Source organism: Caretta caretta, chromosome 6 (assembly GCF_965140235.1).
Source record: "Caretta caretta isolate rCarCar2 chromosome 6, rCarCar1.hap1, whole genome shotgun sequence".
NCBI classification, from domain to species: domain Eukaryota; kingdom Metazoa; phylum Chordata; order Testudines; family Cheloniidae; genus Caretta; species Caretta caretta.
Window position 1 is genome coordinate 3,975,513 of NC_134211.1, and position 15,901 is coordinate 3,991,413.

The 15,901-nt window shown below is 43.8% G+C and overlaps 1 protein-coding gene across 1 annotated transcript; it reads right to left on the reverse strand.

Annotated features, from left to right (window-relative positions):
- Positions 1-6,194: 6,194 nt before the first annotated feature.
- On the reverse strand, positions 6,195-7,133 carry LOC142072286 (olfactory receptor 5AR1-like). The gene has a single exon (XM_075128982.1). It carries the CDS (start codon positions 7,131-7,133, stop codon positions 6,195-6,197), a length of 939 nt encoding a protein of 312 aa, XP_074985083.1.
- Between the last annotated feature and the right edge of the window lie 8,768 nt (positions 7,134-15,901).

Here is a 15,901-nt window from a genome sequence, read left to right on the forward strand (position 1 = left end):
CTATTGCCATGCTTCCGAGCTTCTCCATGTGGTCTGTCCTCGGCTCCCACGTCCGTGAAAGCTACAGAAGACAACCATTTTCCGCCGTTCTTCGGCTACCGTGAACTGAACAGCACAGCTTCTGCTGCCATTCTGCTCTACTACGTTTCGCGCCCTTTTTTCAGGATTATCCATGCAGGCGCCATAGCCATGGAGCCCGATCAGATCTCCGCTGCAGTTTTGACCATTGTAAATACCTCGCGCATTATCCAGCAGTATGTGCAGTACCTGCAAAACCGAGTGAGGAAGCGATGACAGCATGATTACTATATTGATGAGGATGAGAACATGGACACAGACGGCACGGCATGTGGTGATTGGGAGATTGTGGTGGTTTTGGGCCAGGTTCATGCTGTGGAACATCGATTCTGGGCCCGGGAAACAACTACAGACTGTGGGAACACATAGTGTTGCATGTATGGGATGATTCCCAGTGGCTGAGAAAATTTCATATGCGTAGGGCCACTTTCATGGAACTTTGTGACTTGCTGTCCCCTGCCCTGAGTGCAAAGACACCAAAATGAGAGCAGCCCTCACAGTTGAGAAGCAAGTGGCCATAGCCCTGTGGAAGCTTGCAATGCCTGACTGCTACCGGTCAGTCAGGAACGAGTTTGGAGTGGGGAAATCCACTGTGGGGCCTGCTGTGCTGCAAGTAGCCAACACAATCATTGACCAGCTGCTATCAAGGGTAGTGACTTTGGGAAATGTGCAGACCATTGTGGATGGCTTTAATGTGCTGGGGTTTCCTAACTGCGGTGGGGTGATAGATGGACCTCATATCCCTATCTTGGCCCTGGAACACTGGGGCGGCCAGTACATAAACCTAAAGGGGTACTTTTCCATGGTGCTGCAAGCATCAATGACATCAACGTGGGATGACCGGGAAAGGTGCACGACACTTGCATCTTCAGGAACTCTGGTCTGTTTGAACAGCTGCAGGAAGTAACTTACTTCCCAGACCAAAAAATTACTGTTGGGGATGTTGAAATGCCCATAGTTATCCTCGGGGACCCAGCCTACCCCTTAATGCCATGGCTCATGAAGCCATACACAGGCAGCCTGGACAGTAGTCAGGAGCTGTTCAACTACAGACTGAGCAAGTGCAGAATGGTGGCAGAATGTGCGTTTTGACATTTGAAAGCATGCTGGTGCAGTTTACTGACTTGGTTAGATATCAGCACCCCCAATATTCCAATTGTAATTGCTGCTTTTGGTGTGCTCCACAATATCTATGAGAGTAAGTGGGAGACATTTATGGCAGGGTGGGAGGTTGAGGCAACTCGCCTGGTGGCCAGTTTTGCACAGCCAGACACCAGGGCGATTAGAAGAGCTCAGCAGGGTGTGCTGCACATCAGAGAAGCTTTGAAAGCCAGTTTCATGTCTGGCCAGTGTACGGTGTGAGAGTTGTGTCTGTTTCTCTTAAAGTTACCCACCCCCTCTATATATATGAAAGGAAATATAGTCACAATTGTTTAAAAACCTTTCTTCATTATTTGTTGAACAAAACATTGAGAGAAATCAGAAGCTAGATGGGGGAGGGAGGTATTGGGTTAGGGGTGTGGAGGAGGAGGGAAGGACAAGTACAGAAACCAAATCAACATTTAGGATATGCCATTTTTCTGCTGCTTGTGCAATCCTCTGGGGTTGACTGTGTGGGTCCCTGTAGCCTCCCCCTCCCCTTGTGTTCTTGGGCATCTGGGTGAGGAGGCTATGGAACTTGGGGAGGAGGGAGGGCTGTTATTCAGGGGCTGCAGCAGCAGTCTGTGGTCTTGCTGCCTTTCCCGCATTAGATCCACCATACAGTGGAGCATGTCAGTTTCCTCCCACATGAGCTTGACCACAGCATCCTGCCTGCGCTGTAACTGAGATGACTGTATTCCACTTCATGTGCTGGTCACTTCTCCAAGAGTCTCTTAAAGGAAATTCCCAGCGTTGGGACATGAAAGTATCTAGAAATGGGTGATTTTTTTCCGGACTAATCATAGAATCATAGACTTTCAGGTCAGAAAGGACCATTATCAATGTCTAGTCTCACCTCCTGTACAACACAGGCCAAAGAATCTCACCCACCCGTTCCTGTAACAAACCTCTAACCTCTGTCTGAGCTATTGAAATCCTCAAATCACGGTTGAAAGTCTTCAAGGTGAAGAGAATCCTCCAGCAAGTGACCCAGGCCCCACGCTGCAGAGGAAGGTGAAAACCCCCCAGGGCCTCTGACAATCTGTCCTGGAGGAAAATTCCTTCCCGACCCCAAATATGGTGATCAGGTAAACCCTGAGCAAGTGGGCAAGACTCATCAGCCAGGCACCCAGGAAAGAATTCTTTGTACTAACTCAGATCCCACCCAATCTAACATCCCATCACAGGCCATTGGGCATATTTACCGCTAAGAGTTGAAGATCAATTAATTGCCAAAATTAGGCTAGCCTATCATATCATCCCTTCCATAAACTTATCAAGCTTAGTCTTAAAGCCAGATATGTCTTTTGCACCCACTGCTTCCCCTCGAAGGCTATTCCAGAACTTCACTCCTCTGATGGTTAGAAACGTCCGTCTAATTTCAAGTCTAAACTTCCTGATGCTAGTTTTTATCTATTTGATCTTGTGTCCACATTGGTAGTGAGCTTAAAGAGTTCTTCTCCTTCTGTAGTATTTATCCCTCTGATATATTTACAGAGAGCAATCATATCTCCCCTCAGCCTTCTTTTGGTTTGGCTAAACAAGCCAAGCTCCTTGAGTCTTCTTTCATAAGACATGTTTTCCATTCCTCGGATCATCCTAGTAGCATTTCTCTGTACCTGTTCCAGTTTGAATTCATCTTTCTTAAACATGGGAGACCAGAACTGCACACAATACTCCAGAGGAGGTCTCACCAGTACCTTGGATAATGGCACTAACACCTCCGTATCTCTACTGGAAATACCTCGCCTGATGCATCCCAAGACCGCATTAGCTTTTTTCACAGCCATATCACCTTGTGGGCTCATAGTCATTCTGCGTTGAACCAATGCTACGAGGTCCTTCTCCTTTTCTGTTTCTTCCAAGTGATGCGTCCCCAGTTTATAACAAAAATTCTTGTTATTAATCCCTAAATGCATGACCTTGCACTTTTCACTATTAGATTTATGAATAATTTATTGTGAAAAACAATGCTGTTGGGGTTGACCTGAAACTATTCACAAATGTGTTAGAAAGTCTCCTAATAGCCTTGTCCCAAAACAATGTTTGTGGGGGAGGAGGATTTAGGTGCCGGTCGCAAAGCAGCCACTGGTAGGAGGTGGTGATGCTCCCTCTCTTTGTAATTTTTAGCTCAATAGTTAGGCTGTTCACCTGTGAGGTGGGAGATCCAGGTTCAATTCCCCCTTCTGTCCAGTGCTGGGCAAAAATATACACTTGGTTTTCCTGTATTTCCAGAAAGCATCCCAGCCCCTGAGTGATGTACTATTCCAGTCTGGGTTGCTCTCAATCTCTCCTTTCAAAGTTGTTCTAAGGTGGAAAACTAATTAAAAAAAACATTGGAACAGAGACATGAAGTTGAGCACGTCGGTGCCCCAAACTACTTGTCTGTAGAGTCATTCTCTCTTTCTGGCCCTGTGATTCTTCCTGTGTTTTATCCACAATGCAACAGTTTCAACAGGAGAGACAGAGGCCATATCTACACAACTGGCTCAATTGGGACTACTGCAATAGATGAAATGGTATTGATTGAGCAGGTCTGGGGAAGACATGCTAAGTCAATAGGAGAGCGCTCACCTGTTGAAGTCTGTACTCCACCCCCCCCCCAATACTATGTTCCATCATAGATCTTCCTCAGGGCCGATCTAACATTGTCAGATGATTAGTGTTACACTACTTCAGTTACACAACTCTCCGGTTGACATAGCAAGGTGTGGACACCGCTGTAAGTCAGACTAAATTAGTCAACTTGAAGCAGTATAACTTAGATCAATTTACACACGTAGCGTAGACCAGTCCTGAGAACGATGCAGGACAGAACATAGCCCAGTCACCAGGATACTGTCCAGAAATGTGGGAGACCCACTTTCAAATTGTTTCTCCCCATCAGACAGAGGGGGGATGGACCGGGATCTCCCACTTCCCACAGGAGTGATCTAATCACTCATTTAAAGTCTACAGGGGAAGCAGCACCTTTACCGTCTCTTCCATTCCCATTCATTTTGTCAGTGTGGCCCTACATTGTCTTTGTATTTACATCAAAAAGTATCCAGGAAGGAAAGGAAATGTTCCATTTCTGGTCATGCTAAATAGTTCCTTCCACCCCACAGGACATTTCTGTCAATGTTTTCAATTTGCCAAACATTTGAGGAATTTTCAGATTTGGTTCAGGTTGAAGTGAATTTGTTTTTCAATTTTTTGTAACCACCCATGAACTCAAAAATCAACTATTGGCCCAGCTCTAGCCATTTCTCACTCTCCGTAACCCGAGCTGTACAGTTCCCAGAATCCCTATTCTTCAGAGTCCATAGGACTTACGTGCAGAACTAAGAGTAAGACCTCATAGCTAACCTGCTGATGTGGTATAAACAACTAGTCTCTGATATGACTTTTTCTTTCTCTTTAATTTATGTGCTAGAGAAAACTCACCCTTTTCATATAATTTTATATTCAGTTCAGTGCAGATTCTCACAGTGGATGCACAAACAACATGTTCTCTTTTGGATATGTTACCCTTTTTCTTACTTGCTTTGTTGCTCCCTTAACATAAAATAAAGGCCATTTTGATGGAACTCACCTTTCTCCTCCACAAGAATGGAGACAATCCTGGTGAAAATCTACACAAGAACCCCACAGAGGACATAAAGGGCTGCAGAATATCAGGAGGGTGGAAGATGCAAAACTCCCTTTGGTTCAGCCATGGAAACCACACACTTCATACTTGCAACTGCATATCAGAACCAAACCCACTACAAAGCAGAAAACTATCCCGGATCCTTTCAGGGGACAAGACAAGATGCCATTTTTATTATAACACAATTTGATTTCTGACCAACAAATAATATCTAATACCTATGTATATATATTTACACACACACACATCAAATGTTCTGCAGCTGCTAGATAGTTACCATTCCTGAATGTAACTTGATTTTGTGGCCTGGGTTTGTAGCTTGTGACGGCTAACTGGCCAGGAAAGCCAGGCACAAGGAAGAACTGGGGCTCTGTTGGGCATGCACCAATGCCCTTCCATGTTGGCAGCAGAATGTTACCCTCCAAAGTGATCCATCTCACCCATCCTTTTTGTAGGCTTTAGTTTGAATCCAGAGTCTATAGCTCTTGATGTGTCACACTGCCTCTGGGTTTGGTGTGATTGATCACCCATCAATTGCAGACATGACTTTCAGCCTGGGACCTGGCTTTGATGTTTCTTCAATTATACTTTTGTTCTTTTCTTTTGAGGGTGGACTCTTCTTGCTTTGTCAGGGCTGTTGTCTGCATCTTCAGCCATTGGCGTTTACACTTTATTTCATCAGGACAGTCTGGGGCTGGAGGTTGATTCCATCATCCATACATATATCCATCATTCACACATCTAAACTACACTAATAAGATTACAGCAGGGTTTTGCAAAAATGAAGGTTGCAGCAAACTTTTACAAAAGAGAGTGAGCATTTTAAAATGGAGTTTGGGACAAGTTAAAATGGAGTTTGTGTTACAATATGGACAAGTGTAAGGAATGGCAAACAGTTAGAAGACGTTACAATGTTGAAATAGTGTAAGTTTCAGCGATATAAGCAGCAATTGGATTGAAAGTGAAAGTCAATTAGCCAGTTATTGGGGTATCTGGTTTTATGAATGAATGTAGTTGCATTCATAAAACTTTATTTTTGAAGTTATATTAATAAAATGAACAATTAAAAACAATTTCATTGATCAGTTCTACAGAAGCCCGTCACAAATATTCACACATCTGCAACAGATGCCTCCTGGAATTTTGATGGGGTAATAGCTTAACAAAGCCCTGATTTTAGTTGGGGCCTAGAGGCCTTGTTGGAATACAAACAAATTAATAATAATAACAATATAATAATGAACAATACGCCCACAGGTTCTGCGAAATTACATTGTAATGGGATGGGAATTGAATTTACCTGTTTCCACTCCCCATCACTAAACCAGGACTGAGTTAAAGAGATTCAAGAATTGGTTAGCAGTTTATTCATTGCTCTCCTCACGGAGTCCTTCACCTCCGTATTCCTCAGGCTGTAGATGAGGGGGTTCAACATGGGGATCACCAATGTGTAAAACACTGAGACTATTTTGTCCGTGTCCATTGAAAAGCTGGAGGTGGGACGTAAATACATGAAGAGTTGGGTGCCATAAAACAGGACCACAGAGGTCAAGTGGAAAGAGCAGGTGGAGAAGGCTTTGCGCCGGCCCTCGGCGGAGCGGATCTGCAGGATAGTGGAGGTGATATAGACATAGGAGAGGAGGATGGTCACAAAGATGCTCACTGTAAAGCACAACGTGAAAGCAAACATCATAATCTCATTGATGTGGGTGTCAGAACAGGAGAGCGCCAGCAGCGGGGGGATGTCACAGAAGAAATGATTGATGATGTTGGAGCTGCAGAATGACAGCCGAAATGTACAACACGTGTATATCATTGAATCCACAATCCCCACAGAGTACACCCCAACCACCAGCTGGTTACAAAGCTGCCTGGACATGATGACCGTATAGAGCAGCGGGTTACAGATGGCCACATAACGGTCATACGCCATCACAGCCAGCAAGAGGCACTCAACATCTGCGAAAACGATAGAGAGAGACATTTGCACAGCGCAGGCAGTGTAAGAAATGCTTTTCCTCTCGGCTAAGAAATTCAGCAGCATCTTAGGGGAAATTATCAAGGAAATGCAGAGGTCACAGAAAGACAAATTCCTGAGGAAAAAGTACATTGGGGTGTGGAGTTGGGGGTCAGTCGTGATTATCAAGATCATCCCCCCGTTCCCCACCAGGGTGATACCATAAATCAGTAGGAACACCACAAACAGGGGGACCTGCAGCTCTGGACGATCTGTCAGTCCTGAGAGAATGAACTCAGTCACATCTGAGTGATTTTCCTTTTCCATCACCTCTGAACAGAGATCAGGCTGCTTCAGAGATGTGGGCAGGTGAATGGTGCGGAAGACCTGCCCCTTCTCTGTAATGAAATAAGTGAAGATAAATGGAGATCAGTTTCTTAATGGACATCAGTACCCTCTCAGGGAAGGGCTTAGTCCACAGAGCCAGATGTTCACAGCTGGTCATTCCAGGTGTTTGATAAGATACATACACGGTGCAAATACAATACAGTTCAGGTTAATCGTGCCCCCCACACAAGCACTCCTGTTTACTCATCCAAACAGAAAACAATGACTTGTGACTCTGCTGTGAGAAAATCAGTGTGAAGGGATTATTCCTTAGCTAAAGAAGGTTGAGAGTAAAGGAGAGTCAATCTTTCCACCCTCTTTGGGCAAGGGGAGCTCTGTGGCTTGACATGTCCATTTGGGGTTAAGCTTGCTTACTGTGCTAATTAAGCTTTTTGGCATTTACTGGAGCCTGTATGAAAACCCAGCGACATCATGAGAAGCCCTGCCTTCAGTGACTATGTAATTGCCTATTTTTTCCAACCAAGGAGGTTGCTCCTTTTGCTGAAGGGGTAGGAGCTGGGGCTGAGGCATTAAATGCTGGAAGTCTGGAATTCAATACCTGCTGATCCCCATGGTGTCTGAGTGTGTGTGTGTGACACTGTAATTCAGGAGAATAGCACGTACCTTCTGAGAAGAGAGAGAGAGATGTGGTGGCATTTCCCCATCGATAGAAATCACCAGTTTGGAGCATTCGGGAAATTTTATACTGAGATGTGTGATCTATGGCACATGATTCCTGAAGCAACTGGGAATACCTGAGCTCAGAGAGCCATAACACCTAATTAATCCATTCAGTGAACCAAAGCCACCTTGGTGTAATTGGTGCCCTGGGGATTAATTTGTCCCACTCCTTCCTACTGTGTTATAAAATGATGCAATTACTACCAGAGTTACAGAGTTTCAGGTTAGGGGTATATTTCATCCTGCTGTTTTCAGTGCAAGCCGAGTACTGTGTAGAGCTGATCCACAAAGGGTATTTCTTCTGGAGACCAAAATCTTTTCACTAAAATATTTTGACTCAGATATAGCACGGGGGTGCCTCAGACACCACACACCACCAATCTCTTCCATAGGCCAGGCTCCCATGCTGGACTACATCCCCCATGATGCATGATGGTCTCTCCTCTTGTTGAACTGCCCTGGAACATCACCAAAGTCCCACAGCCATGGTTTAGGGAGGAGGGGAGTTTGGCTTTTTTGATGGAAAGCTCATAATTTCCAGGGGAAAAAAATAATTTTATGCAAAAAGTAGTTGAACTGAAAATCCAATTTCCCATCAAAAAAGACTTCTCAAGAAAAATTTTCAACCAGCCTTAGCAACACATTTGGAATCAAAGGAACTGAAAGTTAGATACAAGTGAAATGTACTAATTATTGGCATCCATAGCTGATATCTTCACTGCCATTCCTGGTTTCAGAATCACCTCATTGTCCTGGCACTCCAAATTATCTAGCTATTTATAGGATGCCAATCACCAGAGTATCTTATGCCCTTCTGTTGATAGGTTTCTCCCCAAAGTAGGAAAGGTAGGTTCACTCATTTTGCTTGATGGAGACCACATGATGACCAGAGGAGCTCAGGAGGAGACCACAGCATGCTACTGAGTTCTGCAGTTCACAAAACTATCCCTATTGCATGCATATTATCTGCACATAGAGCTCAGCTGTAAGATGCTAAATAAGTCTACGAGGTAACTAAAACTAGTCTTGCTGTCATTGTAAATGTTAATATTTTTGATAATGTTTATGAAGTTAGAAGATTACATTGTGTCGTGTTATTAATACATGTTCCAAACTGAGGCTGGCAAACCTCTCTGTCGTAAACAAAGAAATTTGTGTTCTACTTAATTTTGTTTCTAAACAGTGTGGTGGGAAATTAACCACGTGTTGTGTTTGGACCAGAACAAACCTGAGGCTCCTTTCTTCATGCATGCGCATACAGGGAGAGTCAGCTGGAGCTGCCCTGGCGTAAACAGAAATACAGAAGCTTATATTGCTGAAAACCACAATTTGTTAAACCACTTCATTCAACAGCATTTCCCTTATTTGGCATGTAGTACAAGCTTTAACTGTAGCTTTGCTTTACTTGGAGTTTAGCAAAACAAGCTTTTCCTGTTATTGACTGGTGTTTCCTTTGCGCTTAACATTTTTTTTTAACTTTTAGCTGTTATGGTTACATTTCTTAAGCTGTGCTTTTACAGTTGCCCCTTAATGGAATTTTCCTCACTCTCTTCTTATGCTTCATATGCACAGTTAGTTTGACCAAAGTTTTTGGCCTATTAGTTTAGGCCTACTAGATGTTCCTTCACATTCCCCCATTTGGTGCCTTTTTGGCACCAAATTGGGCCTATACTTCTATATCCATGAGCCTGTTAATTTTCTCCTTTTCGTCCTCCTGTTCTTCTGCCCAAACTGTGTCACACATTTCATTTACAATCATTAGTGCCACCTACTTCCTTGCACTGAGGTTGGCAGGTCTAGGGTTGGATAGGCAATGATAAATACATTTCTTACAGCAACAAGAACATAACCCTATGCTAAACAGCGGTAAAAGCAACAGCATTCCCATGGGGATAATATGATGTGGTTGGGATTGTTGTATAGCTTTAGCCACAAAACACAATACATTAGTCTGGGTACACAAAGTAGACATTCTATAGGCAGTATTAAAGGCATTCTTTTTGGCTTGCTATATATTTTGGAGCATGTGAATTTGTCCCTGTAATTTGGAAATTTTCTGAAACTCTGGTAGGATTGAAAGCAAATTTTGGAATCGGTCAGGTACTAAAGCAGTCCAGTTAAAGGGTATCTGGAACCGAAGGGGCTAATTGCAGAGTTTTATCTGCAGGCCAATGAATGATATGATTGCCTGCAGCTGTGGTGAGATTAAAATGTACATCATTCAAGGTGGTGGTTTCAAGATGCACAAAACTATTATTAGTTTGGAAAAGTAGGCGTCCTGTCAGGATAGTCCCATGTCCCATACCTTTCCAACAAATGTTGTCATGAACAGTGACAACTTCTCCTGGTTTTAGTTTACATACACACTGAAGTTGAGGGGGCTCTAATGGCCAGAGTGTCCATTAGCTTCCAATCCCTACCCAAATCTCGGGCGTTATTCCAGAAGCACTGACTACAAATCGGTTGGGCATACCTAATTTTTTAGGACATACCAAATCAGGTAGTTCAACTTCCCAAATGTCTCTGTGAATTATCCAATCCCACATGCATCCTCCCCATGAACCTGGCAGGATTCAGCAGGTGGGAGCCCATACCCCTCGGAGTGGCCCGTATGCTTGGAAGGAGCACTGTGAATGCTTGCATCTCCATTCAGAAAATCTCCAAGTATGTCTCCACAGCCACAGATTACATGGAACTCCTGAGGTATTTGTAAGGGCAGTAGGCCATGCCTGATGTTCAAGATCCTTCTGAATGGTCTTAAGTTGGTCATTCAGAAAATTCTGAACCTCTGAACAAGCCACATCCCACTGCAATGCCTTTCCAGCATTGGTGATACCTAATACCATTTCTGTTAACAGGTTTTGGGTCATTGAACTAAGGGTGGATATAACGTATAATTCACTAACACCAGCCTGAACCTGGGCTAGCTGTGCTCCAGTAATAAGGTCCGTGGCTTTTTCCAGCTGTCCCAATTTTTCCTCATGTTGCTGACTTTTATGGATATTTCAGATTGCAGTTACACAATTTGCACCATCCCAGAGGTGGCCAGCCAAGTCCCTCTTCTTTCTAGCGGAAACCCAGGTGCTTTGCTGTGCCAACCGAATGGCAGCTCCTTTTGAACAATTAGGATATATAGAGGTAATCTGAAAAGTAGATAAGGGTGGTGTAAATTTTACTGTCCCTAGTGTAGCATGAATTACAGTCCATCAGTGTCCCAACACACTGACACATCTCTCCCTTGTGAAGTATTAGACCACATCTGCTGGCTAAACACCTTCCCAAAAAGGCTGAGAGGCATCACATCAATGGCCTAGGATGGGGTATATTACAATAGGGCACAGGCCAATGGTTGGTTACTGGGACATTTTCAGTACCGGTAATCTTTTTCAGCAGCAGAACAAACTTTCTGGGTATTTGTTTGATATTGGGTGATTAAATAACAGTAAGGGCCTTTTTCTATCTATTATGCTACAAACTCCGGGAATGGCCATCATCTTTGTCCAGCTATGAGCCCCATTAATTTTAATTTCTGACTTCTGGGGCTCAGTTGCAGTGATATCATATATTTCTATATCCACCAACCCATCTGTTCTCCACTCAATCATTTGCTCATATGAATGGTCCTGAACCTTAAAAAATAATTTCTCAGAGCAAAATTTCCATAAATCACTGAAATGTGAAGGTTTTGGTCATTGGGTTTCATTTGAATATAGGGTATCGTGTATATTTGGGTAGGTTGTGGGGGTGGTGGTGAGGTTAATGGAGGAAGGGATGGTGGGGTTCATGGTTGTGGTAGCAAGGCGTTTTGGATATCCATTGTCTGGGAGCCAATTAGGGAGGACAGTCCATCCCCAGGTTACTTGCCCAACGGCGCATTTTGCCACCCCCAGGAGAAACCCCAAATACCAAGTAGTGCCCCATTCCCAAGCAAAGTGTCCACAACTCCGTCCTTTCCAGTAAACAATACTTTGTCTTTTCCATCATGTCCAATTCTTAATGTCTTTTGTAGTCAGGAATCCCTGGACTTTGGTGGTTTCAGCAGAGCGAGTGTTCCTTCTTCTTTCTTGGAACAGCCGTGCTTTGGCATTATGAAGGGGAGAGGTTACTAGCACGTCACCCTGTAATGGTTTGGTTCTTCTAGCAAAGTCCAAATGCACAGTAGTTTTGTCAGTGGATAAGGGAGAGGGTACCAGCTTTTCACCTTGTCCTTCACTCCTGCTGTCCAGAAGGAGCAACAACGCCAGAAGGAAAGATAGACTGATCATCAGTCGGAGAGCCATTACAGTGAGAAACATGGGCAGGTAGTCAATTCTTGGCACTTCACTGAGGTGTTGATTATTAACAGGACTCAGTAAGGGTCTTTCAGCATGGGTCCAGGGCAGTTCCTTGCTGATGGATCTCTATATAGCTCCTGGAAACTCCTGGTTTCAGCGAGTGCCATGGCTGCTGTATATAAACAGACCTAACACATTTTGTTAGTGCCTGACAATAATTAAGCATTGTGTCATCCATTAAATGACTGTCCATCTGAGCCAGGGCCAGTGGGGGCACAGCCAGTAGTCACATCGGGAGCCCTGTTAGAATTTCACGAGGGCTAAGTCCAGTCTTTCGGTTGGGAGTGGCCCTCATATTCATTCATGCTAATGGGAGGGCATTTGGCCACTTTAAATTTGTTTTAGCACAGATCTTGGCCAGTTTATTTTTTCAGAATCCCATTTTGACGTTTTACTGTCCCAGCAAACTGCGAGTGGTGGGGGCAGTGGAGATTGTGTTGGATCTGTAAAGCTACACATACCTTCTTATAATTTGTTCAATAACATTAGGTCCACTATCACTGTTGCTATCACTGTTGCTACTCACAGGTATGCCAAATTGTGGTACAAAATCCTTAAACAAAGTTTTACAACAGTTTTGGTCTCTGCCTTTTTATAGGGAAAGGCCTCAACCCAGTTGGAAAATACATGAACTAAAACTAACATACTTAAAATTACAACATTTAGACATTTAAATAAAATCCATTTGAATATTTACAAAAGGTCCCCAGGAAGGGGGATGTGCTGCCTGCCTAACCTTGACAGCTTTACCAACACTATGTTCCTGGCAGATTACACACTGTTGGCAGAATTGCTTAAAATATTATTTTTTTTACAAATACCCTTGCTGATTGCAGGCAAAACTGAGGAATTACTCCCCATATTTTTCTGTATTTGTTTTATAGACAAGTTACCAAAACAGATTTAAAATCTTTTTTCCATTTTTCTGGCTTTGACTGTCCTGCTGCAACCACAACTTTGGTCTTTATTTAAAAACATTTTAAATCTTGTAACGCATTAAGTCACCTTAAGGATTAAATGCTAAATACAACACTAGTTTCTTTTGTCTGGCAAAAGTATTTTTTGGTTTTACAATTTGAAAACAACACCAATTTATCTTAAACTTATAAAACAAAGATTGTACACACCAGGAGTGTTTTTTAGCTAATTTGCCTAAATTGTTCACAGTTAAATGATTTTATTTTTATCTCTTTTAATCATGTTGTAAGTTATTCCTGGGAGTCCTTGTGACTCCTCATTTGAGATTCACGGAGCTGTTTTTCCCCCCTTCTGTTTCTTCACGCCAGTAGAAATATGCCTCACACTGACATTGGCCAGAAGTGCACTTCTGAGGTGCACAACCATGTCAAGGTCAAAACTTTCCCTTTAATTTTAAATGATCCCTATCCCTGGTATACCAATTCCAATTTTTTCCAGAAACTTGCAAGTGAACTAGTGTGTGCCTTTTGGGAGAACGGTGATCCTTTTTGACTCACCAGCCCGCATTTTACCTGGTGAGTGCGGGAATCCCTTTTGGACCCCCTGGCTCCCAGAATCCCTACGGATCTTTCACTCGTCCCACTCACACAGGAAGGTTTGTTTAGGGCCTCCACAACTGTCTTACAGCCCCCCTTCAGCAAAGAGCTGAAGAGCTGGTGCCACATACTCTGTCACTTCGGGCGAGGTGATCAGATCACACAGTGGCTTTTCAAACCTCCTTCAGGCGGGAACCAGAGACAGGGGAGGAAAGAGGCTACGGAAACAGACTGTCAGAGGACGGAAGGGATGGAATCACACACTCCTAGACCCAGACAGGCTCCTTGCCAGTCATGATCCCACAGCTTCGCAGGGCACTCTGGGCGTCTTCCTGTGACCCACACTGACACCTGTCTACCGACCTTCACTTTCACACTGGCACATGGAACCAAGTCTATTCATGACCTGCCCAGCCAAACTCAGTGGCTCTTCCTGGGGAAACCAAACCAGAGTCACCAAGCAGGAAGGGAAACAAAGGAAGCTCAAAAGGTGAGGAAAAAGCAGCAGGGAACATCCTTCTACATACACCTTTTGTCTTCTGGTAACCAGATGGAAATGTTTCTCAAAGGGGGAGTAGGATTCTAAAAAGAAGGTGGAGACATCCCAGGGAGCTGTGCACTCTCTCACGCGCTCTCTCTCTCTCTGTCTCTCTGCCCATTGATTCACTGCATCTGAAGGGATAAAGGAAGCAGCCGTTGGACTGGGGGATGGATTGTGACAGAAGGGAGGGGGGAGGGATAGCTCAGTGGTTTGAGCATTGGCCTGCTAAACCCAGGGTTGTGAGTTCAATCCTTGAGGGGGCCATTTAGGGATTTAGGGCAAAAATTGGGGATTAGACCTGCTTTGAGCAGGGGGTTGGACTAGATGACCTCCTGAGGTCCCTTCCAATCCTGATATTCTATGATTCTATGAGAACCTACCTGCTGAAGTGAAGAAACAGATTGACAGAGCCAGAAGAGTACCCAGAAGTTACCTACTACAGGACAGGCCCAACAAAGAAAATAACAGAACACCAGTAGCCATCCCCTTCAGCCCCCAACTGAAACCTCTCCTACGCATCAGTCGGAGAACACTTCAATCTCTTTGGTCACTCGATTACAGACTGAAAAGTGGCAATTCTTCAACAAAAAAAACTTCAGAAAAAGACTCCAATGAGAGACTGCTGAATTGGGATTAATTTGAAAACTGGATACAATTAACTTAGGCTTGAATAAAGACTGGGAGTGGATGGGTCATTACACAAAGTAAAACTATTTCCCCATGATTATTCCCCCCGCCCCTCACTGTTCCTCAGATGTTCTTGTCAACTGCTGGAAATGGCCCACCTCGATTATCACTATAAAAGGCTTTTTCTCCCCCGCTCTCCTGCTGGTAATAGCTCAACTTACCTGACCACTCTTGTTACAGTGTGTATGGTAACACCCATTGTTTCATGTTCTCTGTGTTTATAAATCTCCCCACTGTATTTTCCACTACATGCATCTGATGAAGTGAGCTGTAGCTCACGAAAGCTTATGCTCAAATAAATGTGTTAGTCTCTAAGGTGCCACAAGTCCTCCTTTTCTTTTTGCGGATTCAGACTAACATGGCTGCTACTCAGAAACCTGTCTTAACTCATTGTAAGTGAAGGGAAGAAAAACAAAGAGGTACCACCAAGTCATGGGAAAACAAGTCAGTTTCAGAGCATTTTGGCCTTTAATTGAAATGACATTCATGGGAGGGGAAGAAAGGAATTATGCTGAGAGTAAAAATTTCTGAACGTATTTACCCATCAAAAGAAGGAAAGAGCTTTACAAGGGAGGGAGAAGAATGATGGAAAAGGAGAGAAAAATCATTTTAATGGGAAGGGAGAAAACTCCCCCACTGAGTCAGGGAATGTCTATCCTCAGGTCATTACATTGTCTCAGCAATGGTGTGCAGCAGCACCACAGTGTAGATGATTTCCACGTTGATGGAAGGGTTTTTCTTTCGACGTAGTTAATCCACATCCCCAAGGGGCAACAGCTAGGTCAATGGAAGAATGACACTGAGGATCAGTACAAGCTAACTGCCTCGCACAGGGTGTGAAATGTTTCCCCACCCTGTGTGACAGAGCTCTGTTGATCTATTTTTTAAGCCTAAACGTGGCCTCACAAAAGCTGCTGATGGAAAATACTGGTTTGGAAATCTAGTCCTATC